The sequence below is a fragment of the Rhinolophus ferrumequinum genome, chromosome 10 (assembly GCF_004115265.2).
Source record: "Rhinolophus ferrumequinum isolate MPI-CBG mRhiFer1 chromosome 10, mRhiFer1_v1.p, whole genome shotgun sequence".
NCBI lineage: Eukaryota > Metazoa > Chordata > Mammalia > Chiroptera > Rhinolophidae > Rhinolophus > Rhinolophus ferrumequinum.
This window is the reverse complement of record NC_046293.1, coordinates 5707541-5734344: the sequence shown is the minus strand read 5'-3', so window position 1 is coordinate 5734344 and position 26804 is coordinate 5707541. Positions and strand designations below refer to the sequence as shown.

Here is a 26804-nt window from a genome sequence, read left to right as displayed (position 1 = left end):
TGAGTGATTTTTGACTCAAACATGGACACCTTGGGTATGTTATGAAAAATCTGGATCTTATGTAAATCTTGTTATAGCACACCTCCTCTGATGGGGATGGAAAGGCACCACTTCATTACTGCCAAGTGTGGGTAAAAGTTCAAGTTTCTTATGACATCCGCTGACACCTAGGGTGGCAGTGTCTCCTAGTTACTGCTGGGTGGCGGTGACTTCCATCATCCAACAGCTCTGCTGGTAACACCCTAGTTGGGAGGGGCTGGGGTGCTTCATCTCTCCTCCTGCGGCCTCCACTGATATGATCTGAAAAGTCCCAGCTCCCTGCTTGCCCCTCTGACATCACCCCTGCAGGGATTCTGCAGTGCCCCCAGTACATTAAGGCTGGAAGTCCAGGCCTTTGCTGATGAAGTTGATGCTAGTTTTCAGTCTACTAAGCTATCTTTTTTCTGGTCCTCACGTGGGGCTTTGCTTTTTTTTTTTTTTTTGCAATATGTGAAGCAAAAAGAAAACCCAGGGAACTCAGTGGCAGTCATCCCATGGGTCCTGAGGTTCCGAGCAGTCTGCCTTCTTCTCTCCACCTTTCAGTCTTATATTTTTATATAGAAAATGTCCAGGGTTGTATTTTGTGAAAATAGGGGTAAGTACTTCCATTCCCTTTTCCTAGAAGAGAAAGTGTTTCACTTTTAATACCATAATACAACTATATAGGAATGTCAAATGGTGCAGCTGCTGTGGAAATTGGAATAGTGAGTCCTCAAAAACTTTAAAATTTACCGTATGATCCTGCAATTCCCCTTCTGGGTATATGCCCAAAACAACTGGCTGCAGGCTCTGAAATAGGTATATGCACACCCACGTTCACAGCAACGTTATTCACAATAGCTAAAACATGGAAGCAATCCAACTGTCCATCAACAGATGAATGGATAAGCAAAATGTGGTCTATATACACAATGGAATATTACTCAGCCTTAAAAAGGAAATTCTGATATATGCTACAACATAGATGAACCTTGCTGACATTATGCTAAAATAAGCGTCACAAAAAGACAAATATTGTATGACTCCACTTACGTGAGTGGTCAAAATCATAAAAGACAAAATACAATGGTGGTTGCCAGGGGTGAGAGAAGAACGAGGAGTTATTAAGACAGTAAAATTTGTATGTATTTTACAATAAAAAATATCAACTAGTTAGTCTAACGCATAGTGGATCTAAGAGGCATATTTCTGAGTTGAACTTCAAACCACAGCAAAAGCCATCAGTCAGGCTCCCTTGTTCCCCACGCACAGCCCCACCAGCTGACCGTGCTGCACCCCCATGAGGCACTCAGGCCCAGGAGGTACTGAGTTACTGTGCCAGGTGCTTCCACAGCCATGAGTGCTCACACTCGCTCGGCTGTGCAGATTGGCTCAGTGAGTCCCAGGAAGACCTGTCCTAAGTCAGAGCTGATGAGAAGGAAAGCAGAGGCTAATTCCTGTTTCTGATTTCAAGTCCTACAAGGCCACTTAGTAGCATCTTTGAAGAAATGACAGCAGAGGTAGGAATAACAAATGTTTATTCAGAAATGGGTAAGTAACAGAGTCTCCTCCATCCCTTAACGTTTCTTCCTCTCCTTGTGAACAAGAGACACAGACGGGGAATACAGGGAAAGGGAGAATAGGACGGACACAGGGACTGGCCCAGCACCTTCCCTTCTGTTTCCCACAATGACATCCTGTCAGCAGGGGAGGCAAACAGGCTCCAGCCACGGCCAGGCTGCTGCAGCTGTGACACCCAGAGAAGCCTGGCGTGGGATGGGGCTGGAGGGAGGTGAGGGTAACGCCACGCAGGCAGGACCGCAGCATCTCTGCTCGGGCAGAGTCCGCAGGACCAGACCGTGCATGCTCAGGACCTGAGAAACCAGGTCCTACTGCCCTGGGTGCTTTCTTGGGCCAAGAAGGGAGAAGTGTAGGAGGAATGTCTTCCAGCTGCCTAGGAGAACTAAGTTTGCACCTGTTCAAAGGGGAAAAAGGGAACAAAAACTGCATTCTTGGGCAACCTCAGAGCTGGAGGACTGAGCTGGGTTCAAACCCTGTGTCCTTCCTGCCTGACAGATGTAACTGGGGAAACATGAGTTGCCAGGATTTTCTTCACTGGCTGGAAGAAGGTCATGAGACGCTCTTACTGTCTCAGGGCCCTTTTTCCTTTCTGGGCTTGTGCCTTTCACAGCACTTGCTCCTGGTTCTACAGAGCTCCCAGAATCCTGCTCCCCAACTCTCTCCAGCTCCGTCAGCCTGGAGACTCTCTGCTGTCCCAACAAACCGGAAGGAGACTGAGAATGACCATGGAACAACACTGTCTTGGGGTCCAGGGGCTACCCCTGGTTCTAGTTTTGCCCTAACTCCCTGGAACCACGCTGAGGGAACAACGTTCCCTGGAAGGGAACGTGCCTGGAAGGACTGCTTTGTTTTCTCAACTCCCTCCCCAGCACCCACCACTTCACTCCCACCCACTGCCAAGGCAGGAAAATACCCCTTTGGTCATGGATGATGGGTCCCTTACAATAGTGGAGACAGTGCCCTTGGTGGCAGCTGGATACATGCCTCTTGGCACTCATGAACATTTCCCTGTTCATCCGAGACCAGAAAGGAAGGGCCAGGAGCAAGCCAACATCTCCCCTTTCAATAGTCCTCCAAACCCAGTGTCACAGTTAGTGGAGAGCTGGCACTGACACTAAAACCAGGGTGTGACAAGTGCTGGGCTAGTTAGAACTGGAAGGGCTAACAACACGAGCCCCTAGCACTCAGACTCAGAAGCCACGAGCTGGGGTGCAGCACTGGGCATAACCCAAGGGGAAAGGGAAACGTGAGCTCTCAGGATTTCCTCTGGGCTGCCTGGGACAGCACAAGCCCTCCAGACCATGAGGGGTCACTCTGGGGGGCACTCTTCTCAGCAGAGCAGCAGCCTCTCCCTGCACTTGCCACAGTGGTCTGGAGCCAACTGTGGTGAGGGGACAAGAGGCCTGTGACCTGACCCCACCCAGGCCATCTCCACTGACCAGACAGGTGGGTGGCACAGCTCTGGAACTCACCTGGCTCCCATTCCCCACCTGAAAAGTTTCAAAAAGAAAAAGGAGAGGCAACCCATCCCCGCTGGAGAAAGCAGTGTCCCTCAAACAGCCCCTGCACTGTATTCCATGGAGCCACAAGAAAGCCACGCAGACAACTGAGGGCACCATTTCCAGACAAGGAATCAGTATGTGACTGAGGTTGGGGGGGAGACTCTCTGAACAACACACCTGCCTTGGTGCTGAGGTGGCGGGGGAAGAAACACACTACAGGAAACGTTAACGTAACACTACACAGAGAGTGGGTCCCGTCCAGTGAGGAAGTGCTCCACCCCCACCCAGGGTCCTCCAGTCCGACGGCCCATTGGTCACAAGCTTTGCTTTGGGAAACACAGCCAACCCTCCTCTGCTCCCGCTCCTGGCTGTCTCGCTCCCCTCTCAAAGTTTGATTTTGAATTCTGTGGGCTGTGTGGTCACAGAGGCCCCCGAGGACTTGAAGAGCGCCTTCAGGATGGTGTCGGGGTCCACTTCGGCAGGAGGGCTGGGCGAGGCGGCAGAATTCACCCTGCGAGGCAGCTCACTCTCCTTTTTCACGGACGGGCTGTCACTCAGCCGTCTGTGGAGCAGAGAAGACTCAAAATCCTTGTCAGCTTCACCTGACAGGGGATGGCCCCCCTACTCACTGAGCAGCTGCTATAAACCAGGCACTGAACGTAGTGCTATCCGTACTCCTTTATCTCATTTCATTTGTAGCAAACTATCACCCTTTTAATCTGCTGACGAGAAAACTGAGATGCAGCCTGTTGTGATCTGGGGTTTTAAGTTTAGAAAATGCATGGCCTTCACGGATGGTCACACACATCAGCAGGTTATATATTCTGAGATGTCTTCAAGTAATGAGATCAATTTAACTCTGTTTAGTCCAATGGTTCTCTAACTTATTAGGTCACAAACCCACATTTTTCAGAATACAATTTAGTCCTGGAATACAGCTTACAGAACTTGTCCAAATCACACAATTCAATATGCGGGTCAAATTCTGGTCTTTTTAAATTTAGGAGTCTATTTCAGGCCTACCCTGCACCACCCCGCACACCCTAGCAAGTTTAGTAACCTCCCTGGGTCTCTGTCTCCTTGTCTGTAAGAGGATGTGCTGCCAGTCTTGACATTTTATGCATCTGGCTCCCAAACAATCCTCAGTCCTGGGTCAGGCGCGTACGCCCAGGCGTATGTAACAAAATGAGGGGGAGCAGCCAGCACCATCTCCATCAGAGTCCATCACAAGGAAGTAGCCCATTCCCTTGGACAATGCACACAGCTGTGCAAAGAGGGCACAACAGGCCTGCTCTCCGCTTTCTTCTCAGGTGTCTCTGAATTATATGGCTGGGACTAGGTCTTAATGCTAGCCCCTGTGAGGTCAGCTCCCTGCAGAAATGATGAGACAAGTCACTCTGTACAAATTTCAGCACCCCGATCGACTGCCTGTCGCAGAGCACAGACCATGGAATGGAGCTGTGGTGCAGCCATTTACCCCTCGGAATAAAGAGGCGATCGTGCAGAGCAGAGAACCCCCCCCCACCTGGTCCCCAGCACCACGGCCTTTGGAACTTACAGCAGGATGGGCTGGTCCGAGGTGATGACGTTCCCGTTCATGTGAAGGTTGCACTTCATTGGTTGCCCTGAAAAACCAACGAAAAGGCTCTGCCATGAGACCATGGATCTCACACAAAAGGACAGGGGCTGCCACCTCCATCAGCACAGGTCAAAGCACGCACCACCCTGGGGATGGGGCTGCCAGGTTTCAGCAAAACCCAGCAGTAAGAAAACCCCAGTGTGTGAGGTCCAGGAAACCTTGGCAATGACAGCACCGAGAAGCAAAGCGGCAGCAGACCTTGCTTCGTACAGGAGAACATGAGTGAAGTGGACTCCGTGTGAAGCCATCCAACCTTATTTGTGAGGCAGTTTGTTTATGGGAATGTTTATGCTACAAAATTAAGTGAAAAGAGGATTCAAAAGCGTACGTACAGACTTCTACTTTGCCCATGAAGGCTAACTGCTACTGAGTATTGCACTCCCACTGTATGGAAAATGTGATAAGGAAAGTAATGACAAAGAAGAGTAAGATAAACAAAAGAAATTTAAAGTTTTTAAAGATTAAAAAACAGAACAGCACAAAAAGCTGGAATAGAGCCACACAAAAGTAACGTTTCTCTCTCTCTCACTGGAATTATGTTAGTATTAATCTGAAATAGATTCTAATATATTCTGTCTGTCGAAGACACATTCAAAGATACAAAAAGGTTCAAAGTCAAAGGAGGTATGTCACCCAAAGAGCAACCCTAAGAAAGCTTTCAAAGCCTCAAATACATGGAGCAAAAACTAACAGAAGCAAAATGAGAAGTAAACAAACAGTTGAAGATTTCACTACTTCATTTTTAGTAATGTGTAAAACAGCCAGGCAGAAGATTAACAAAGAAACAGAAGACCTGAACAACATGATAAACCAACAGACATCTACCCAATAGCAGCAAAATACATATATTCTCTTTAAATACTCAGAAGGAAATTTGGGAAATTCCAAATATATGGAAATTAAACAAAATAATCCTAAATAACCAATGGGTCAAAGAAAAACTCACAAGAGAAATTAGAAAATACTTTGAGATGAATAAAAATACAGACACAACACATCAAAACGTATGCGATACAGCTAATGCTGTGCTCAGAGGGAAATACATTGCTCTAAATGCATGTATGGAAAAGGAGTGAAATGACAAACTGCAGAAGGGGAGAAATTATTGTCAAAGCATCTATCTAAGAGACTTATATCAAGAATATATGAAGAATTCTTACAACTCAATAACAAAAGATAAGTCCAAAAGTAAGCAAAGATTCTGAACAGACATTTCTCCAAGATACGCACCATGGCCAATAAGCAAAGATGCCAACATCATTAGCCACCAGGGAAACGCCAACCAGAACCCCACTGTGTTTTATTAGTCTCTGCATCTCTAGTTCTAGTTCAGAGCCTTGGTTCCCAGTAGGTACTCAACAACACTGGAGGAACGAATGAGTGGATAGGAGGAGCATGATGGACAGAGTTCCTCTCTATAGGATATCCTGAGACGAATGAATCTGAATTCAGTGAAACCAGTAGTTTACTCACTAGAAGCGATGCTCACACAGGTGCCAACATTTAGACAAGGGTCTCGGCAGTGAGCAGAACACCTGGAAGGGGGAGGCTATAGCTCTTGGCATCCTCGCCAAGGCTCCCTAAGAGAACCATCCATGGAGGAATGGTGTTTCCCCACTAGCTAGCAAGTGCTAGGGCTAGGTGAAAACCCAGGGCCCTGTGAGCTGGCAGCTGGCAGCTCAGCACTACCCAGAGACTGCACCTCCCTGCCTGTTCCTGGTACCTAGAAGATTCCAGCCATCTCAGAGGAAGGCTTGTTCCGAAGGCCTGCTGCCTGACGGGAAGCAGTGAGGAGTGCGAGGGTGAAGTGGGTGATTTCTCCCCGACTCACCGTCCAGACACCGGTTGTTGTATTTCTTATATGCAGTGATGGCATCGTCCTTTTTCACAAAAACCACCTCTGCTACCCCAGGGTGCACCAGCCGAGCCCGCTTCAGGGCTCCACATACACAGAAAAGCTCCTGCAAAGAACAAGAGGGGTTAGGGTGGGGGAAAATTTTGGACCCTCATGCTGTCTGCCTGCCATTCACACATCCCAGAGAGCTCTGGGTTGACTGATGGCAGTACTATGGCTGAATATGCCCAGTGCCCAAGATTTCAGGGAGGCTCTGTTTTAGGTGGTGTTCTTCGAACGTCCACAGCCTTCAGCACGGACCAGAAGAGGGGACAAGCTGTGCTGGCAGTGAGAAATGGGCCTGGGCTTACAAGCCTTGGAATCCCTGTGACCTTTAATAAGTTACCCCCCCAAAGTGCTTCTGCCTCCGTGCCTACTTCCCCAACAGGGATAACAGTTGTGGAATTTCTCAGAGAACTGTCATGAGAATGAACATGTAAGCTTATCAAAGCAAGACAGTGGCTAACGTGTCACATAGAAATCTGTTAGAAAAATTCTGGAGTTTTACGCAGAGTGACCAACCGTCCCAGCTTGGCTGGACTGAGGTGATTTCCAGGACACGGGACTTTTACTGCTAACCAGAGAGTCCCCAGCAAAACTGAGACAGCTGGTCACCCTCAGACAGACCTGGGTGTGATCCCTGGGGCTCTGTCTCTTCTCAACTGTATGACCTGCAGCTCCAGCAAGTTACTAACTTCTCTGAGGGTGAGTTTTCTCTTCTGAAGAGAAGGACCAGTCTACCCTACCTCCCAGGGTCACTGTCAAGCTTGAACGAGCTCGTTTTTAAGGTGGTGCTTTGCACACACATTATCACCATCATTGACTCCAATCCCTCCTCATTTCACAGACCAGGAGACTGACCCAGAGGGAACTCAAGATGGAGCTAGACGCTAGCGAACTTCCGTAGTCCACGCCATTTCTTCCCCTGCAACTGTCCTTTGCAAGGCCATTATGAGGCCAAAAAGACTTGTAAAACGGTTGTTGAAATGATTCGTTTTTAATGATGAAGGAGACTATACAAATATCAAAACCAAGACATGGAAGTGAGTGCTAGTCGTGATCCCCACTTCACTGCTGCTGTTCTTTCAGCTTTTCCTACTTGGGGAGAAAAGAAGTGAGGGAGGCTATTTGGGGCGGTTTTCTCTGAGTGGTGGCAATTAGGTGATTCGTTTTTCACTGTTCTGTATTTTCAAAGATCCTGCATATAAAGCACCTGGCACACAGGAAGTGCTCAGTAAGTGGTAGCTATTCTTACTTTTATAATCAGGAAGAAATTTTTTAAATTCCTGATAACTTGTCAAGTATTACACAAAGTGGGCTATAATTTCCATTCTCGTGTGCACTGCTCGCTGGGGTGCCTGCTTAGTACTAAAAGCAATCACAGAGCACTTGTGTGCTACACAAAATCATTAACAAACACAGTGGCCAGCGTGGGCTGTTCCAGAACCTGGGACTCAGCTGCAGGGAGAGTCTGAAGTCTCCAGCTGCATTCATTCTGTGACCTGACAGTTCAGACTTAAAGGGTGCCTGGATTTCTAAACTAAGAGCTTTTCCTAGTGCCTCAATGAAGATGAGGTTGAAAAGAAGCCACAGTTGCATCTGGGCCCCCAGGTTGCAACATGATCGCCAAGGGTGGAACAAGATGGACCCGGAGCGAATCCAGAGGGCCAACCACCAGATAACACCAATCCATCTCACTCCTTTTCCTTTGGAATCATCATGTGAAACCCGTAGACAAGGCAGAAGTTCTGAAGACTCACAGGAAATGTGACGCACTGCATGTGGCACCCAGGACGAAGGGATCCCATTCAGGACCCGTGCCAGCACAGGCCCCGGGCCCCGGTTTAGAGGCTGTGCGGAAAAGGGCAAACAGAGCCAGCCTGATTGCTATCCTTTGAAAGGCCTGTTTCCAAGGTTGGTTCTTGGCTGGTGTCTGGGAACTTGGATTTTGGGAGGGCTCCCCCATCACCCTAACTGATAACAGTGGCTCATTGTGCCTGAGCTGTTTGTGCAAACAGTGCGTTTTATGCCAAACACCTGCTTTCCTTCTGGGAGTCTGGCATTTCGGTTAGGTGCTACCGAGGCAGAGGCTGCCTATACAACTAGTCCCTTACAAACAAAGAAACAAAAACCCTGCGAGTCTCTAATGAGCTTCCTTGGTTTCACACGTGTCATCACAGCTTGGTGCTGGGGGAATCAAGTACATCCTGTGTGACTCCACTGGGAGAGGACTCCAGAAGCCTGTGCCTGGTTTCCCACGGCCTTGGCCCAGGAACTTTTCCCTTTGCTGATTTTGCTTTGTATCCTGTTATGAATGAACCTTAGTCCTGACATGACCCTATGCTAAGTCCTGTGAGAATCAGGGACCCTGGGGGAGGTCTTGGAGACCCGACACAGAAGTAGCTGAGACTAAAAGTTCGGACAGGGCACAATACTCACAACAATGTCCTCCTCGGTGACGCGAGGGTGCAGGTTATTCACAGTCATCTTGGTGCCTTCCAAAGGGCTGAGGACAGGCTGCCAGAGACAAGCGCGTTACCAGAGGCAGAGGACAGCTACGTGCTCGGGCAGCAGCACTCACTCCAGGCAAATGACTCCAGGCAAGGGCCCAGCTTCGGTGAGGGAACCTCAGTGCCCACCATGCCCCCACCACCCCACGCTAAGGGATGGAGCCTCGTTTCCCAAAGACGCCGGGCCCTCTCAGGCCTCTGCGCCTCTGCCTGGAACGCCACGCCTGTTTCAGGACCCACCCAGCTCAGACGGCACTCTCTCCTTAAAGCCTTCCTGGCTTTGCCCAGTGGAATTAGCTGCTCTCTCCTCACTGCTCCCAGCAGCTCTCCTCTGGGCAGAACCGCAGTTTCACCAGACACAGTGCTCTGTCTGCCTGTTTTTCCCACTCGCCTGTGAGCTCTGTGCTCAAGGGCCACTGGGTGTTGGTTTGCTCGTTTGTAAAACGCGGGTGGCGACGCGTACTTCAGAGAGGCGCTGAGGACACAACAGGGTACATGCAGTACACGCCCAGCCGGCACAGGCTAACTCTCCCCTGGTGTGATCACTCCTGCCCGTCACCTTCACCTCACCTCAGCAGGCGGCAGCTCCTTGGGTGACTCCTCCTTGTTCACGAGTGTCCGGGACATGTTGGTCAAGGCTTTTGTTCGGACAGAGGAGGGGAGGGCAGGAGCTGTGTACGCGTCATTCTGAACCACTTTGGTGAGAGGGAAGGCCTTGGACATGGAAAGCTTGGAACTGCTCAGCCCGGCCTAAATGGGGAGGCAGACAGGGATCAGATGCCAGTGACCTGGATACCCCTCTATGTGCTGACACCCCCACCCTCGAGGCCTCCCGGCTTCCCATTAGCAGCTTGAAGCTAACAACGCTGCCAGTGACATCCCACAGGGAACGGGGTGGGAGGGAGCAACACACAGCCTGCTCATCACTCACAGAAGCCACTTCCCAGCATTAGAAGCCCTTGGCAATAAGCGTCCATGCAGCCCTGACCAGGCTCCACAGGCTCACCCACTCCATTTAGACTTGATAAAAACTCAACAATTTGGGGCTGGTCAGAAGGCCAAAAGCTTGGGGTCAGGTGCATTCCAAGACATGCTTCTATCCCAGTGGACTCATCACCAGCTCCAGGACGGCTGGGCCTAAGAACCCACTCTTAAGAAGGTCCAGCCTCCCGGCTTTCTGGTCCCGATTCTGGCCCACGGCGCATAGGCGTGGCCCTATCAGCCCCGGACTGTCAGGAACACACTGACAGACTGTGCCCCAGAAACAGTTCCCCCTCTCCCCCGCAACCCCTAACTGGAGATGTGGTGCCTTGGAAATACAAGGCGGTCAAGTCCCCAGTATTAATGTGTTTGCAAAAAGCGATGCACGAGGGAGAAGGTGGCCTGGCTGATTTAGGGCAGTGTCTACCAGGCACTGACTCAGGGAGAAGAGGAATGCAGCAGCCAGAAGGCAGAGGATGGGGCAGGGTTGCAGTTAGATGAAGCGTCCTCCCCATGCTGGATTCCACATTCCTCGAGCTGCTCTGAGTCTCGAGAGCCAGGACAGCGTGGTGGGTAAACACGGCCCATGAGCAAAGCTGTTTCCGCCCGAATCCCAGACCCATCAGTTACAAGGTGGGTGACACAGAGCAGGCTTATTTAACTCGTGCTGATTCCTCACAGTACAACGGGAAATAACGACACCCATCTCACAGGGTGGAAGGAGGAGTGTTAAATGAGTTACTACAAACAAAGCATTTTAGGGTCCTCAATTAGTGTTAGCCACTGAGCCAGCCGACATCACCCACTGCAGCAGACGACCAGTCTAATTATTGGAAAGGCCCAGCCCCTTTGTAACAAACAGATGTCATTCAGCTTCACATATCACTCAGGAGCTTCACAGGGTATCGATTGGTCCACACATTCAGTGCAGTGACCAATGCTGAGTCTTTGGGCCTCTTACGGCAAAACAAAGGCACTTGGCTTGGGTGCCCCCTGGCCTCCTAGCTGTAATTTGGCTCTACCCGCTGAGCTGGGCAGTGCAGACCTGCCGATGTTCCCAGATGCTGCTTTCTTTCCTTCCCTGCAGGTGTCTGAGGAGCACCGTGCTCTGTCAAGACTTCCCTGCATGCAGGCTGCACCTCGTGAAGCCTATAGGTTAAGGTTCAGACTTTTCTGCTATCACATCAACCAAGGGAATTCAAGAATGGCCGGAGCTGCTGACCATGGAGCAAAGGGGAACGTGTGGGATGTCCTGCCACAAAGGAAAGAAAAGGGGATTCCGTCCTGTGGGGTCACCCGCATTGCCCCCAACTGTCTCAAGCACAGCAATTGGGAGCTGCAGCTCCACACTTCCAGGCTGTGGGACCTAGAACTAGTCACTAGACACCCTGGACTCAGCACTTATAAAATGACAGGTTGAACTAGTTCTGATTCTGAAAATCTTATGACACAGAAGGAGAAATATTTCTGAATTGAAAGGCCCTACCCTTCACCTCCTCTTGCATCCACCTGATCAGACACACACAGCAAGTGTAGGAAAAACGTAAGATGCCCTACCATGTGGTGGAGAAAGCTGCCTGAGGCTGAGAATTTCATCTGTTTACTAGGAACGGGAGCTGCAACGTCATCGTCTTCATCCAGGTCGTATAAATTCTGAAAATAATATACATTAATGTGGCATGCAGGCTCTCAGTAGGCGTTTGGAGCAAGGATATCAGGGAGACAGCGACCGGAGTGAGAGAGGTGGCGGGAGAAGCAGGCGTGGGGTGGGGGGTGCCAGGGAGACTGGCCTCTGAGGCTGGGGCTCAAGTCCCGACAGGCTGGCTCCCCACCCACCAGAGCCCCCTGAAAATGCTCCAACTCCCAGGAGCCATCAGAAGTGCCTTTCCACAAGGGGGCGATGCCCAGGAAGAGCCCCTCAAATGTCTGTTTATATCCTTTGGCTTGAAAAGCCCATCCAGCAATCTGACCTACAGAAACAAACCCAAACCCCAGAAAGAGTTTTATCCACAAGACGTTCAGAGAAGAATTTCTAACAGTGAAAAGTACAGTCACACGGTTTAAATGAACTGGAATGTCAACTGAACGGATTATGCAGTTATTAAAAATGCTGCTTACAGTAAATGTGACTCACAGAAAAATGCTTGGATTATAAAGTGAAAAAAGACCGATACAAAATCGGATTAGGGGTGACCGGTTAGCTCAGTTGGTTAGAGTGTGGTGCTAATCACACCAAGATTGAGGGTTCGATCCCCACATGGGAGCTGCACCCTCCTTAAAAAAATAAAATAGCATTACAAAAAATTGGATTAAAAAATTGGATTAAAAATATAACCCCACTATAACTATGTGTTAAACAAATAATAATAACATTTTTAAAAAAACAGGAAGGAAGGTGGCCGGCTGGCTCAGCTGGTTGGAGCGTGGTGCTGGTGGCACCAAGGTTGTCAGTTCGATCCCCGCATGGGCCACTGTGAGCGGCGCCCTCCTTAAAAACAAATAAAACAAACAAAATATTGAAAAAAATAAAAATAAAATAACAGGAAGGAACCAGGGCACAATTTCAATAATGGGTGGCTTTACAAAGCAGGAACATGAAAACTTTTTTTCATCTTAATCTTTCTCTATTTTGTAAATTTTCTGTATTATGCCCATATTAATTGTATAATGAAAAAAATAATACTTTCAATTTGCCTCTTTGCCCCTTATGTCTCCTCTCCTCAGTAAAGAAATCTTGCCTTAAAACTCATAAAATACAGTAAGTCAAATGTGATCCCTCCCCAGTTCTTCAACTTGGGAACCTCGGGCTAGGCTTAGTGAATCCACCCAGGAGGCCCATCAAAACACATGCATGGGTCCGGGTGCATGTTTGTGTACACACACACACACACTCACACACACGTATACACACTCACACACGCACGCACACTCACACATACACATATTCGCGCGCGCACACACACACACACACACACACACACACACACACACACAGTCTGTCTCTCTCTACCTGTTTGGCCTGGTGATTATTGACAACGTTGATCCTCATTCCAGCAGGATGGGCATGAGGTGGTGTCATGGCCTTCTGCTGTGGAACCTAGAAACACCCGCTGGTCACGAGCCATCCCACAGGCTCCACCTGCGCTCTCCACGACCACTGATGCCCACATGTGGCGGGCACTCAGGTTTGGTCTCTGGTAGACGGCCCTACAGAGTGCCTCAGACCCAGAGAGGGAGTGACGGGAGGACGCGTCATCCCAGAGACCACTCGCTGACGCCCGCGCAGGGCTCGATGGACCTGATAAATGCTCGCTGCTGCTGCTGCTGCTGCTGCTGCTGCTCCTCTCACAAAGTTGCTGGGCCGGGTAAATGATACTGTTTCCATTCCCTCGGGGGCGGAGGCCAGGGGCCAGGGCACCCGCACGCACGCACGCACGCACGAGGAGCCAGGTCTGACTGGGCTCCTAGCCGGGTCTTCCCAGGGACTGGCTGTGTAACTCTGGGCAGAATAACCCACATCTCTGAGACTCAGGTTCTTCTTCAATAAAACTAGGGCTGCAGTGAGGAACCAGTAAGGTCACATGAGGTAAGCGCCTGCCACACAGCACGTGCTCAGCAAATGTTTTGTCCTTTCCACCCTCCTCCCTCCACCATGGTCTCACTTGGGAAAGTCACTTAATTTCTCTGGACCCCCCCCCTTCTTTTATATAAAACTACATAACACCTTGTCTTCCTCATATGGTTATGACACAAACACCTGGGGGAACTGTCATTTTGCCCAAACATTCCTGCCCCCTGCTCTTGGTCGGAATCCATAGTTGTCACTGGCTTCCTGAAATTTACAAGAGCCACACCTACCTGGATGGTCTTAGTGAGCTTCAGAGCTGGGGTCACTGTCCCCACGGGGGGGCTCATGAAGGCAGCAGGGGAACTCCGCTTCAAGCTGAGCTTCTCTCGGGCATCGGCCATCTGGCGGGGCTTCTGGGGTGGCGCTGTGCTCTGCTGCTTGCGGGAGTTCAGCATCTCTCTGGCATCCTGCACTTTCCCTTTGATCCGGAACCGAGCATCTTTCTGCAAAAGCTTCTCCCGGGCATCTGTGACGCCCAGCTTGAGCCGGGCATCTGAGAGGCCAATCTTTTGCCGGGCATCAAACCTCTGTTGGAAGGTGGCTGTGCGTGCTGGCTGGCTGAGGAGGCTCTGCTGGCTCCCAACACGAGAGCGGACACCTCCAACTCCCGGTCTGACATTGAGCCTGCAAACAAAAATCGCAGCATGAAGAGGGTCTGAGTATCAGCAGAAGCCCGTGGACGTAGAGCCATGGTAATACGGAACAGAGGCGGCTGGAGAAACCAGAAAGCTGCTCCCTGAGGAAACAATTAAGCCTAAACAGAGGCTTCTTTCCTAGTCTTATGGCTTTTACTTTGGCACTGTGAACAAAATTAGGAAGGAGGGCCTGGCGGTTTCTATCACTAGGTTGAGTGTCTTGCTCCCCAGACCAAGTGTTTTGAGACACCATTAGGGACAATAACCTCCAAACAATGCCAGTCAAATAAAATAAGCATATCCCCCAAATATCACAACCCCACACAGCTGAAGAGCAACTTCAGTTTTCAAAGTTCTTGCACACCCTTTTTTTTCAGTCAGCCTTCTCAGCGCCCCGTGAAGCGGGCACTGGAATGCCCAACCGCCAGTGGGCCTACGGGCTGGAGAAGGTTAACTGATTAACCAAGGGTGCCCAGCAGGCCTCTGGCAGCCTCATTCCTCCAGGACTGGGCTGGGACCAGGAAAGCCAACGCGTGGGTCTGATCAGGAGGCAGAGGACTAACAGACTGCAGACAGAAGGGCTTGTAGAAAAGAGAAAAGAGCCACTGTCAACTCTTCCTCCTCACACTTTGGACACCAAAGGCGTGGGTTTTTTCCACTTTTCAAATTCTCTAGACACAAACTGGGTGTCCCACGGTTCAAGTCTCACTCTGGCCACCTGGAGTGAGCACAGACCCCACAGGTGAAGGGCTCATTCCCACAGACAGCCCTCACTTCAAATGCCAAGCCCCAGCCCTGGGCTTCCCACGCTTCTAATCATTTGGCTATAAATCGAGGGGACCCACAAACCCCCTCCTCAAGGTCAGTGATTCGCAAGAACGGCTCACAGAACAGGAAAAACTGTTTACTTACTCTTACCGTTTACTCTAAAGGATACAACTCAGGACAGCTAACTAGAAGAGATGTGTAAGGCAAGGCATGGGGGAAGGCGTGGAGTGTTGAAGCCCCTGCTGGGCGTACCACCTCCCAGAGCTGTGGCTGTGTCCCCCAACCCGGAAGCCCTCTGATCTCCACTGTACATGGCTGCTTCTGGAGGTTTCACTATGGAAGCATGACTGATCAATCATTGGCCATTGCCGATGTACTCAGTCTCTAGTTCCCCTCTCCTGCTTGAGGTGCAGGGTGAGGAGAGGGGTGAGGCTGCAGTTCCAACGGGCTGTTTGTTCATGCCCAGGCCTCTCTGGTGACCGACCGGTCCCCATCCTGACGCTCTCTACGAGCCACCAGGAGCCGCCTCATTAGATCAAAAGGGGCGTCTATCACCCCTATTACTCGGGAAATTCCAAGGGTTTTGGGAACTGGGTGCCAGGGACAAAGACCAAATATATATTCACTGTCATCTGCAACAACAAAAATGTTAAATTCAGAAACACTTAAAATCGGAACAGAACTAAACTCCAGGAAATAAGCCCCCTTCTCTTCTATGGTTCCTCCGCTGGCCCTTCCACGGCTTGAGAGTAAACAGAAGGCCCTTTCAAGACCAACGCTGGGATCTCAGGCTCCTGCCCACCGCACCTGAGGCCTTGCTACTCCAGCCACCACAAACACTACTCCAGTGGCAGGCGCCCCGTCTGGGACCCCCAACTCCCACAGCCACATCTCCCCTTGGGGAGAAACCTCTGCTTCTTCCAGGACAGACCTCCTGTGCGCCCGTTATTACATCTGCTTGTTTCCTCTCCCCACGTGCACTGGCAGGGGGAGAAGGAACGGGGCTCACTGCTCCCACTCTCTCTTCCTTCTTCAACCGGCCCCTGCTAACAGCAGCCCATCCAAAGGCGAGCAGGCCTGGTACCAGTGAGAGAAAATCCGGACCTTCATCTCGTCATCATGAGAACAAGCGTTCGGCAGGGCAGACCCTTACCTAAGGCAGGGATGCCCAGTACCATTTTTCTGCGAAAAATGGCAAATCACTTTAGGATTTAAATACTTTCCTGTGGGTTTATACAAAAACTGGGTAGAACAGAGAGTAGAAAAAGTGGTTTATAGAAACCATCAGACTAGGTTTAGAGGAGGTGGGGGTGGGGCTAGAAAAAGCAAGGCCAAAAGGAATGAGGCGTTCAGGGAGGCCGGTAAGCACAATGGGGAGCGGTAAACAGCTGTGTGTGGCAGAAGCATCCCCATTCCCTGGCCTGGTGCCTGGGAAGTCATGGGCAATCGTGAGGCTATGCTTTTTGGCGACCACAGAAACCTGCAGCTTCAGACGGGCTTTATAACCAAGCCCTACCGCACGGTCAACTGGCAGACGAAGGGGACCAAAGTTCTGCCACCTTGAAACTGCCTTTTGGGATACTGATTTTAAGCTGTTCACTACGAAACAAAAGACTCAGACAGAACCTCCGACCTTACCCCCTTCCTGCTTAAGAGACTCAGAGGGAAGAAAGGAAACCACACAATCACCTTGGCAGAAGACAGGAAGACTCCGAGCAGGGGCCTGACTACCAGATCCCCTCCCCCACGAGCCCCGCTGTGTCTCCTTGTTTCCGGGTGGCCTGGCCTGGGATGGTCAGCTCTTCCTCAATTACCTGCAAATCGCCTGTTCTCACTTCTGAAATCTCAGACCCCTACCCTCCCCGTTTTCTTCGAAATGACATATATGTCCAGTGTTGCCTCAGTGTCTTTGGAATTTTCATGCTTATATGAATTCCCCATAGGCATGTATTAAAATTTGACTTTCTCCTGTTAATCTGCCTCTGTTAATCTGATTATTAGCCCAGCGAGAATTTAGAAGGCGGGAGGAAAAGTATTACCATGTATTTTTGTTAGCCCCCACACAGGTGAGGTGGCCCCACTGGCGTTTTTTCTTTAAATGCTTTCAACTCCCTACATCTTTTGGTGATGGCCATTAAAGTGTGGGCGGAAAAGAGGCCACATACCAAATCTGACAAGCTGGGGGGAGAGGGGGCTGCACGGAGGCCTCACAAACTCGAAGTAACCTCACAGGATGGTCTGAACACAAAGATTCCTTACTAAAAGCGAGTCAGGGAGGGTAGTCACGTGCTGGGCCAGTAGCTTCCTTGACAAAGGTCAATCTTTACCTTAAGTGAGCCCTCTATTGTCTTTTTGCATCTAAGGTAACACACCCTTAGAAAGTCAGCGTAATCTCCTTTTCCAGACCCTCAGGGTACAATTTCACACCACAGCAGGAGACCACAGAACCCCTCACTGTTATCTTGTTCCCCTGAGTACCATCTCAGTGTGCTATAAATGTTAATTATTAACTATCCTGTACCCACCCGTGTAAAAGAAGTGTGTGTCTCTCCATTTTATTTTTTTATCCCATCACAGAGATTTCCCTACTTTGCTTCCTCCCGCCCCCTCAGTCTACCACCAATGGATTTCATGTATTCCTTGCGTCTCCTCCTTTGGTTCCAATGTATAAAATAAGCTGCAAAACTGCCATTCTCAGGAGCCTTTTCTTAATCTGTTGAGATTCTGCTTCCTGGAGATTGTCGACAATTTGGCTCAAATAAACTCATAAAAATTCTCTATAGGTTTGGACGTTGCTCACATTGACAAAAGAAAAGCACCAGGTTATCGGTTCAGACCAAGAGCTACTACTAACGGCCTGCTCATAAAATGGGGAATGGATTTGATCAACATTTAAGGTCCAGATCCAGATGAGACCAAAGTTAGTGAAAAGCTCGCCAGGTGAAATCCTTCCCTTAATCACAGACTGGACCCCTCTGAAGCCAGTGGCCTCGGGCTTGGTAAGCAGGTCACCAAAAAGAGCATGGTGAGGAAACAGCCCCCTGCCCCCCGGCTCTGACCTGGGGGTGGAGGGCACAGATGCCCACATCATCACCACACTCCTCTCTGGGAGCCTGACTGTCAGGACGGCAGGAGCCACTGGACACCCGGAGGGCGGCGGGGAGGCTGCGAGGCCCAGGGTCCGGGAAGAGCAGCGTGTAAAGGCATCTCATTCTAGGCAGACTGAACGGAAAGCAGCCACTGCAGCCCACAGCTGGCGGCTTCTTCGCTCTTGCAGCCCTGGCAGCTACCCGAGTAGGCACTTAAGCTCCCCTCCCCCCAGAGCACTCCTTCACCTCTCGCTCACCACTGGCACAGCAGGAGGCTCCCTCCTCGGAGCACTCGAGCGCAGGACAACGCTTCCATTAAGGCACTTAGCGTGCGGCCTCACAGTGTTTTTCCTTTACAGGCCTGCATCTCTCGCAGGACCAAGAGCTTCTCAGGGGCACACCCTACAGCTCCTCACCTGTGGCAACCCTGCTCCCGGGGAAGGACAGGCTCAAAGAGCTTTCCGATCCCGAGCTCCTGCTGAATGTCAAGGACCCTACAGGGCTCTTCCCTTTATCCTTCCTGCCTCCCAATCTCAGTTGCCATCACCGCCATCTTACAGAGGAGGAACCAAATCATAGAGTTAGTGGCACGGCTCGTCTCACAGGCTGCAGAGCCCACAATTCTTCCACTGTAACAGGATCCAAGCTCCCCTCCTTCCTACTCTAAACCCAGGGGAGGTTAAGAGGGGAGAAGCGACGGCTGCCCCCAAGGGCTTCTCCTAAAGCCTGTCTCTGCAAAGGCAGCCCTCTGTCCAGCTGCCACCGACTAGTAGTGCCCCGCTAGGATCCTGGCCACCAATCCCTCTGCCCGGCTCCCACCCACACAGGCAGGGTATAGGACCCCCCGGCCCTGATCCTAAGCGTGGGAACCACAAGGACCTTGCCTGTCCCAAGGAGGGTGAGTTCCCAGCCCTTTGCAGGAGCTTCAGGAAAGGTCTCTGACTGAGAGGACGTGACGGACGGAACCGGGCTGCACAAACATCAACACTGGAAGACGCCACTGATGAGCGCATCCACCAGTGGCGGGCAGACACATCTTAATGCAAACCTGAGCCTGTCCTGAAGATTTCCTATCTTCCTCTGTCCGCTTTCTCCAAATCCCATCTCCTCCCATTACCAGGCTACTCTCATTACCAAAGGTTCCAGTTATTTTTAACGAAAGGAGGTGGGATGATCTTACATGATACTCCATGTGACTTTGCAATACCATAAAATTGGGCAAATCTAGACCCTAAGGCATCAGTTATGCTTTCAAAAAGTCGTTACCCAATTTCACCAATCATTCAAGAAAGAAAACATTGCCCGTAAAATAGGAGAAAAAAGGATAACTAACGGGAAGTGATTATTTTGAATAACTAAAGGAACAATGAAATTCTTTCGTTTTGTTCAGAGTAGTTTTTATTCAGAGCCACCAAAATCTGGAAACAGACCAACCGCGCGCCAATCATCAGGGACACAGGCATCTGTGTAGTAATCCATACGATGGAATAGTACTCGGCAATAAAAAGGAACGAACTACTGATGCCTCAAACAACACAGATGGAGCTCAAAAACATCATGCTGAGTAAAAGAAGCCAAGGAGTTCATACAGAATGACTCCGTTTCTATCAAGTTCTAGAAAAGGCAAGCATCTATAGCGACAGTAATCAAATCTGTGTCTACCTAGAGAACAATCAGATTCTTGGAAATAAACCTCACCTCCCTGAACAGGGAAGGGAGAAAGGGGCAGATTCGTGAACCTCTGTGGGGGGGGGAGATTGGGCCCCTCTAACCTTATTTATTTTCCTCAACAACTTCCTCTCTGATAATCAGTAATGGCTGCCTGAGGTGCTCTGAAGAGAATTCTCTGGAGTCTATGGTTAAGTAGGTCATAAGCAACATCTGCCATGGCCACATACGGGGCAATTGGCTCTCAGGGTGTACGGAAGGTTTTATAAAGCACATGACCTCCGTTAACAGGTTTTTGAGCACTTACTGAAGGTCCACAAACTTTGACACAGCTCCTTTCACCTTCATGACTCTGGAGAATTGGGTTATTATCCACGTTTTATAGAAGAGAAAACTGAGACTCTAGGAGAGAATCCTAAATCACAGAGCTACAGTGGTGAGGCTGGATTTGAACGTCACTGTGTCTAGTGGAAGCTCCACTACATTAACCATGGTCAAAAATAATGCCCAGAACTTGAAGAGTTAAGGGTGCGTACTGCCCCCCCCAAGGGAAATCTTAGGACCCCAGTCACTCCAGGCCAAGGCGCACTCTCTAGTGACCAGTGGGCGAACACACGCTGAGGGTGAGGGTGGCTGACAGTGTGCTCCCTTGGGACCCACACACCATACACTCGTCAGGAGAGAAAGACCAGGAAGTATCCGCCTGGCGCTACAGTATTTTACCTACAGGAACAAGTGTGAGTAGCTCTGGGGGAGGGAGGTGATGCACTTGTGGTGGACGTCGGAGAGCGCGTGAGCTGCCTTCCCTCCACTCCAGGCATTCCGCCGTCTGCTTACACCAGTTCTTTTCAACTCCTGTCACGAACACCTTTGGGGGGTTTCAGAGTTCAGGTTTTTTTATAATCACTGTTCCTCTTCCTGCACAAAAAGACAGCTTTTCGTCCCAGCAGGCAGCTGTACTCGTTATAAGGCAGGTATTAGTCATCAAGAATTTTTCAAATAAACACTGCTGCTAGGGGCGGGTCTCTAAAACCCAGTCCATTGTTTTAGCCTCCTGCTCCAAGAACTGCTGAGGGTTCCCGAACAAGGCCCAAGCCCTCGCGGAGCTTCTGGTCTGGCCCCAACTTCTGCTCGCAGCCTTGCCTCCGCCTGCAGACGACCTGATGTTCCCGAAACCCATTCTGCACTTTTGGCCTCAGTAAGTGTTTGCCAGGAGGGGAGAGGGAGGTTTTGAGCACGTCTCTTGCGCTGTCAAGAGAAATGGTGCAATTCCGCACTGCTTCCAGACACGCGCCAGGTATTCCACGGGGACCTGGCAAAAGTGCTGTGGGTGGGAGGGCAAATGCCCCACGGGAGCCTGGCACACGTGACGACCAACAAGGGTCTGTCTGGCGAGGAATGCCACCCCCTTGGCTCCATCTGTGGAAAGCACAGAGGAGCCCGCTCTGAACAGATGCCCAGTCCGAAGGATTCGAGCCAATGGTGGGGGCCTGGATTATTATAAAGTGGGTTTTAATCCGGGGGGGGTCTCTGAGTTAGAGCACATATGTGTTAAGGTTATCTTTAAAAGGAGAAAACACAGTTTGGTTCTATTACTGAGGGTCATTTCTGAATTAGGTGCTTTAGAGACACAAAGAAAAACAAGACACTATCCCCTTTCCCTCCCCATATGGAATCTTGTGCAGATGTTTCATTTTAAATTGTAATTCTCTAACCCCCCCCCCAATTATGTAACAACTAATTTTCCTCCTCTTTGTTTTAGGTCAACACTTCCTTTATCTTATTTCAACAGGGTAACAAGCAATGAGTACCAGGACCTCCCCGCTCCTGCCATGACTCCAAGGACCCCCCCAGACAGGGCATGTGGCCCAGGGCTGCCAACTCCAACACACTCAAGGCCCAGCTTTCCCACTAAGGAAGGCTGCCTGCCCCCATAACCTAACTACAGGGAGGCAGCGGACAGACAGCTATCGGCTGCGAGTGAAACTGATCAAACCAGAGGGCGCCCTGACTGACTTCAGCAGCCTCCTTCCATATCTGATGGAAGAAAATGACCAGAGGGCAGGCCACACTGCCGCTGCTGCCCCGCGCTGACCTGAGGAGACCCATCCACGGGTCGGGAGCAACTCAAGTCACTCGAGTTGTGCTGGGCGTGGGAAGAACGGTGCCTCCCCACAGCCTGGATGAAGCAGCACTCGAAACTATCCCCTCCCTTCCTTTAATTTTGCATTCATCTAGGAACCTTTTGATAATTGGAGCAAAGAACATGAAACAGAATGGCTGCTCTAAAGAACATTCCATGACCTGTGGGGAAAGGGTATTTACACTTCCACAGGCTCAGTCTTTTGCTATTTTCCCGAAGAGGAAGGATGTTTTCTGAGACAATCACAGGTTCTTCCAAAATTATTAAGCTCATGGGACGTCCATGTCACGTTAAACCAAAATTTCCAGTAAGACTTCTAGTAGGCATGTAGAATAGACTGTATTTACTGTAGGAAATGACTTTTATCCAGACCTTTTACAGTTCTTGACAGGGCCCCCACCCCGCCAGATCTAGTTTTTCTCTTTGTTAGCTCCGCAAATAAAATAAAAATGGAATTTCCAGGAGGTTTAACACAAACAGCATGCAGTCAAGTTTCTTCTACACTAGTCTCTTTACCTGTACTTTCCCCCAATCCAATCTGCACATTAGAGCAAAGCAAGTCTCACACTGAAAACTGGATGTTACTTCTTTACTTAAAAGCCTTCCATTAAAAAATAGCTAACATCTGTTGAACACTTAGTACCCATCAGACACTTTTTTAAAAAAATAACTTTGTTTTCTTTCTTTTTTTTTAAGTTTTGTTTATTTTTAAGTGTGTTTTTCCAGGACCCATCAGCTCCAAGTCAAGTAGTTGTTTCAATCTAGTTGTGGAGGGCGCAGCTCACAGTGGCCCATGTGGGGATCGAACCAGCAACCTTGTTGTAAAGAGCACCGTGCTCTAACCAACTGAGCCAACCGGCCGCCCCCCATCAGACACTTTTGTAGTACTTCAGCCCTATTAATTCACCTAATCTGGACAATAACCTAATGAAGTATAACCCATGTTTTATAGATGAGGAGAACAGAAGTATAAAATAGTTAAGTAACTTGCATAAGAGCGTATGGAAAGTGGGAGAAGCAGGAAATTGAACCCTGGCAGTCGGACAGTAGGGCCCCAGTGCTTACCTAGCATGTCCCAGGGGCGGGGTTCTGGCTTCTATTCCTTTAAGGAAAGGTCCAAGATAATGCCATCATTTGTGGAACACTTACTACCCGGCACACATTTTAAAATACACATTCTTATATTTAACCCTCCCAACGACCTGTCAGGAACCATTATTACAAATGCCCAGCTCAGAAGTCATCTGGGCAGGGAGGCACGGAACCCCACAACCGGGCCTGCCAGGGTACCAGGTCTGCCGGGCTGTGTGCACAGGCTGTTTTCTTCCCATCGATGCACACCCCGCCTTCCCCGCAGCCCCACCCACAGCCCAACTCAAGACTGCACACATCCGCCAGAGAAGTACAGACCCAACGGACAGAGGCCACCTGCAGTCAGCAACTGAGGGGCGAGACTGCACAGAGAGCATGTCCCGGGAAACCGGCTCACTCAGCAACTGTGCAGCAAATCTAAGAAACCGGGACAGGTTCGGAAGTGGCCAGAGGGCCCAGCGCCAATTCCACAGCAGTTACTAGAGGGAAGACCCAGGAGAGAACCACTGAGGAGTGGCTGTCACGAAGCAGCAGCCAGGTGAAGCGCTGGCCGGTGAATTACCAACGTGGTGCTCGACGGGGGAGGAGGGTCCAGTTCACAGAGCAGGCGAAAGCATCTGTTTTCGGTATTAACAAACACGTGCGGAGTGAACGACTGTGCGAGAACGCAGTACATGACATCTCTGCAGCCTTGCTGCTCACAAGCATTTGAACTCATTTCACGTGTCCACCACTCCTTCACGGGTGAACGGGAGCTCCTGAAGGCCGGAGATGAATGACACTAGGTGACGGTCCAGGGGAAGTCTGGGGCACATACATGCAAACCCTCTGCACGGCTCCTCACTCGGAGCCAAAGCAGTCCTCTCGGAGAACCGGGGAACGACAACCAACCCGCAACGGCCAAACTCCAGCCCGTCCCACCTGGTTTTCTGCCCATGCCGGAGGCCAACTCAGCCGGCAATTTCAGCGCACTCAGCCCCGATTCTGCGCTCTCTGTGGCCTCGGGCAAGTCACTCTACCTCTCCCAGCCTCAAGCTCCTCATCTGTACAACGGGGGGAACACTGCTAGCCGGCCGAGGGCAAAGCGAACCTGACACGCCGCACCCAGGGAGGCGAGTGTTAACGGAGGATTCGGAGAGGGCAACAGGGCGCAGGTGTGGAAATTAAAGGTCCAGGGCTGGGTCTCAGCCTCAGCAAGTAACACCCGGGCAGAGTCCGAGCAAGTCACTTCCCCGCTCGAGTTCAGTCGCCCTAATTCTAAGGCCGCGCTGAGCTCACGAAGAAACGAGACCCAAATGCCAGTTTTCTCAGGGGAGGGGGCTACGACGGGGAGACCTCCGAGCCCCGGAGGGCACCTCCCCTCCGCAAAGCATTCCCCCGGCCGCTCCCACGAGCCGGACGCCCCGGCCCCGCCAGCCTCCCCGGGCCCGCCGGAGCGACGGTGCCTGCAGCCAGTGGGCGGCCGGACGGTCGGGCCCGTGGCGGCGGCGGCGGGGCCAATGAGGAGAGCGGCTACGGAAGGGGGCGGGCGCAGACGGCCCTCCGCGTCCCGCCGGGCCGCTCCCTCCTCCACCCCGAACCCCGCTAGGCCCAGAACCCCGAAGGGAGAAAAGGCCACTTACCGCCCCTTCACAGCAGTCCCGCGCTTCCGAATGAGCTCGTCCAAGGAGATGTCCGCCATCTTGCACTACCGAGCAGCTTAGCTCCTCTCAGACCTCGAGCCCGCCCCTTCGGCCGCAACGGAGCAACTAACTGTTTCCGGCGTTCGGTCGACGAACTCTCGCGACAGCTCAAACAAGGCAAGGACCGGAAGGGGCGGGGAGCTCCCCGTGAACCTTAGCGACACTGACTGCTTATCTGCATACGGCGGATCCGAGCACTATCGTTCCCGCTTCTCTCCGGAAGAACACATGAAATGAAAAGCGACATAAAATATTAACTAATGATTAAGACCAACTTCAATGGAACGTAGCTCTCAATTCAACGGTCAACTGTGATACTCACCGTAGGGTTAATGAGAATGAAATTCATAACCTAGGAAGTAAGAGGTTCAACTCTTTATGCCTTAAACTTATGAGTAAGGAAAATAACGATTCGGGGTGACGCCCGAATCCTCACTGCTAATGTGAGACGAATTTTTGAGCGGGTAAAGGTTGCCCCTAAGGTGACCCGCCTACTTTGCGGGATGCCTGGGAGTCGCGATCTGCCCGTCCCCGTTACGCTCGAAGAGCAGACTGGTAAACTGGATCTAACAACCCTGGAGACTGAGAATTTTACGTGACTTATACTTTTTTTATTGTATTCATATCATTTAAAAAGTTCGTTAATTTGCGTTTTGTTCCCCAGGAGTACAGTAATTCCTTCTCTTGTTCATGTTAAGTATGTCGGATTTTTGTCTGTAGGAAATAGAGACCTCATATCATGGCCTTTAAAATATTGTAATAAAGGCAAATTAATATTTGCTCTTAGTATACTGGTTTTAAAAAAAGAGCAGACTGGTCTGAAGTTTAGTAGCAAAGCTAAATTGGTGGGTATTTCGTCTAAACCAGAAGAGTGTATGGCTCACCGCCTGAGTCATGGCCCCAGTGTTGTCTTGACCACCTTCCACGTTGGTTGGACCTTACAAAGTTGCTGACGATGGTTATTTGTGGCCCATGAAACTGTCCATGTCTATGCCTTTCATAAACCAGAAGTTGGCGACTTGAGCCAGTTTTCTGAAACTTCCCCCTATAACTACAGAAAGTGTCAGCCACTTATTTGTGGTTGAAAAATAAAGACACGTGTTGCTCCCAGGTGCACACAAAGTAGGCGCTCACTGTGTGGTTTAAAATGCAGCGCTCATGGGGGTGAGAGCTGGAGGACCGCCTGGCTCACGTCCCACGGGCACACTTCTTGGCGGCATGACCTTCACAAGCAAATCGATTCACGTCTTTGTGCCTGTCTTCCTGATGTGTAAAATTGGGCAAATAACACAGGTCGTTGCGATGGTTAAATAGACTGATTCATTACATTGCTCCATACGTGGAATTGCTTTGACACAACCCCAGCCTCCAGCACCCAGCTTGACATGAGGTAGGTGTTCAATACATGCTTGTCGAATCAATCAATACAAACAAAATACACGCAACGTCTCTAGAACTGCGTCGAGCATGGACTAAGTGCTCTATGTGCTGTCATCATTTTCTAAGTCCAACACTGCGAGAGGAGTTATGTACTCTTGGCAGAACAACACACCACAATTAAAAATCTGTTATCAGAAGCTCCGTGGAGAGACTGGGCAAGAGCTGGTAAAGCCAGAGGGTGTGTGGGGTTGGGCGCCAGATAGCGGGGATCCAAGTCCCACCGGGCCGTGATTGGGTGCAGATTGAACCGCGACCACTATTCCCTCCCTCCCAGGGGTGTGGGAGGAGCGCTGAGACCACGGAAGAGGGAGGGAGACCTGGGTTTGGCCTCAGGCCTAGGCGGCGGTACTGTGGGGACAGGTGCAGAAGAGCCAGGAAGCTGCCAGAGGACCGTACAAGATAAGGTCCTATCGTCCTTAGTGAAAAGTAAAAAGTCACTTAAAGGATTTTTTAAAGCCAGCACAATAAGGTCATTAACTGAGATCAACTTTTTCTGGGATTGTCAGCGGGGTGGCCCTCCCCCAGGAGGCATTT

At 50.5% G+C, this 26804-nt stretch overlaps 1 protein-coding gene and 1 non-coding gene across 3 annotated transcripts; one reads left to right on the top strand and one right to left on the bottom strand.

Annotated features, from left to right (window-relative positions):
- Positions 1–1539: 1539 nt before the first annotated feature.
- On the bottom strand, positions 1540–24959 carry POLDIP3 (DNA polymerase delta interacting protein 3). 2 transcript variants are annotated; one of them, XM_033117101.1, is made up of 9 exons: positions 24771–24932; positions 13984–14377; positions 13136–13222; positions 11683–11778; positions 9715–9894; positions 9074–9151; positions 6572–6701; positions 4660–4726; positions 1540–3663 (listed from the first exon to the last, which is right to left on the bottom strand). In XM_033117101.1, exons 1-9 carry the CDS (start codon positions 24827–24829, stop codon positions 3486–3488), a joined length of 1269 nt encoding a protein of 422 aa, XP_032972992.1. In that variant the 5' UTR covers positions 24830–24932; the 3' UTR covers positions 1540–3485. The 2 variants fall into 2 exon arrangements, with proteins under 2 accessions (XP_032972992.1, XP_032972993.1); XM_033117102.1 differs by lacking the exon at positions 13136–13222 and having other exon boundaries at positions 24771–24959.
- Positions 24960–25208: 249 nt separating this feature from the next.
- LOC117029495 (U12 minor spliceosomal RNA) lies at positions 25209–25358 on the top strand. The gene has a single exon (XR_004424234.1). It is a non-coding gene; the product is annotated as a U12 minor spliceosomal RNA (small nuclear RNA).
- The last annotated feature ends 1446 nt before the right edge of the window (positions 25359–26804 follow it).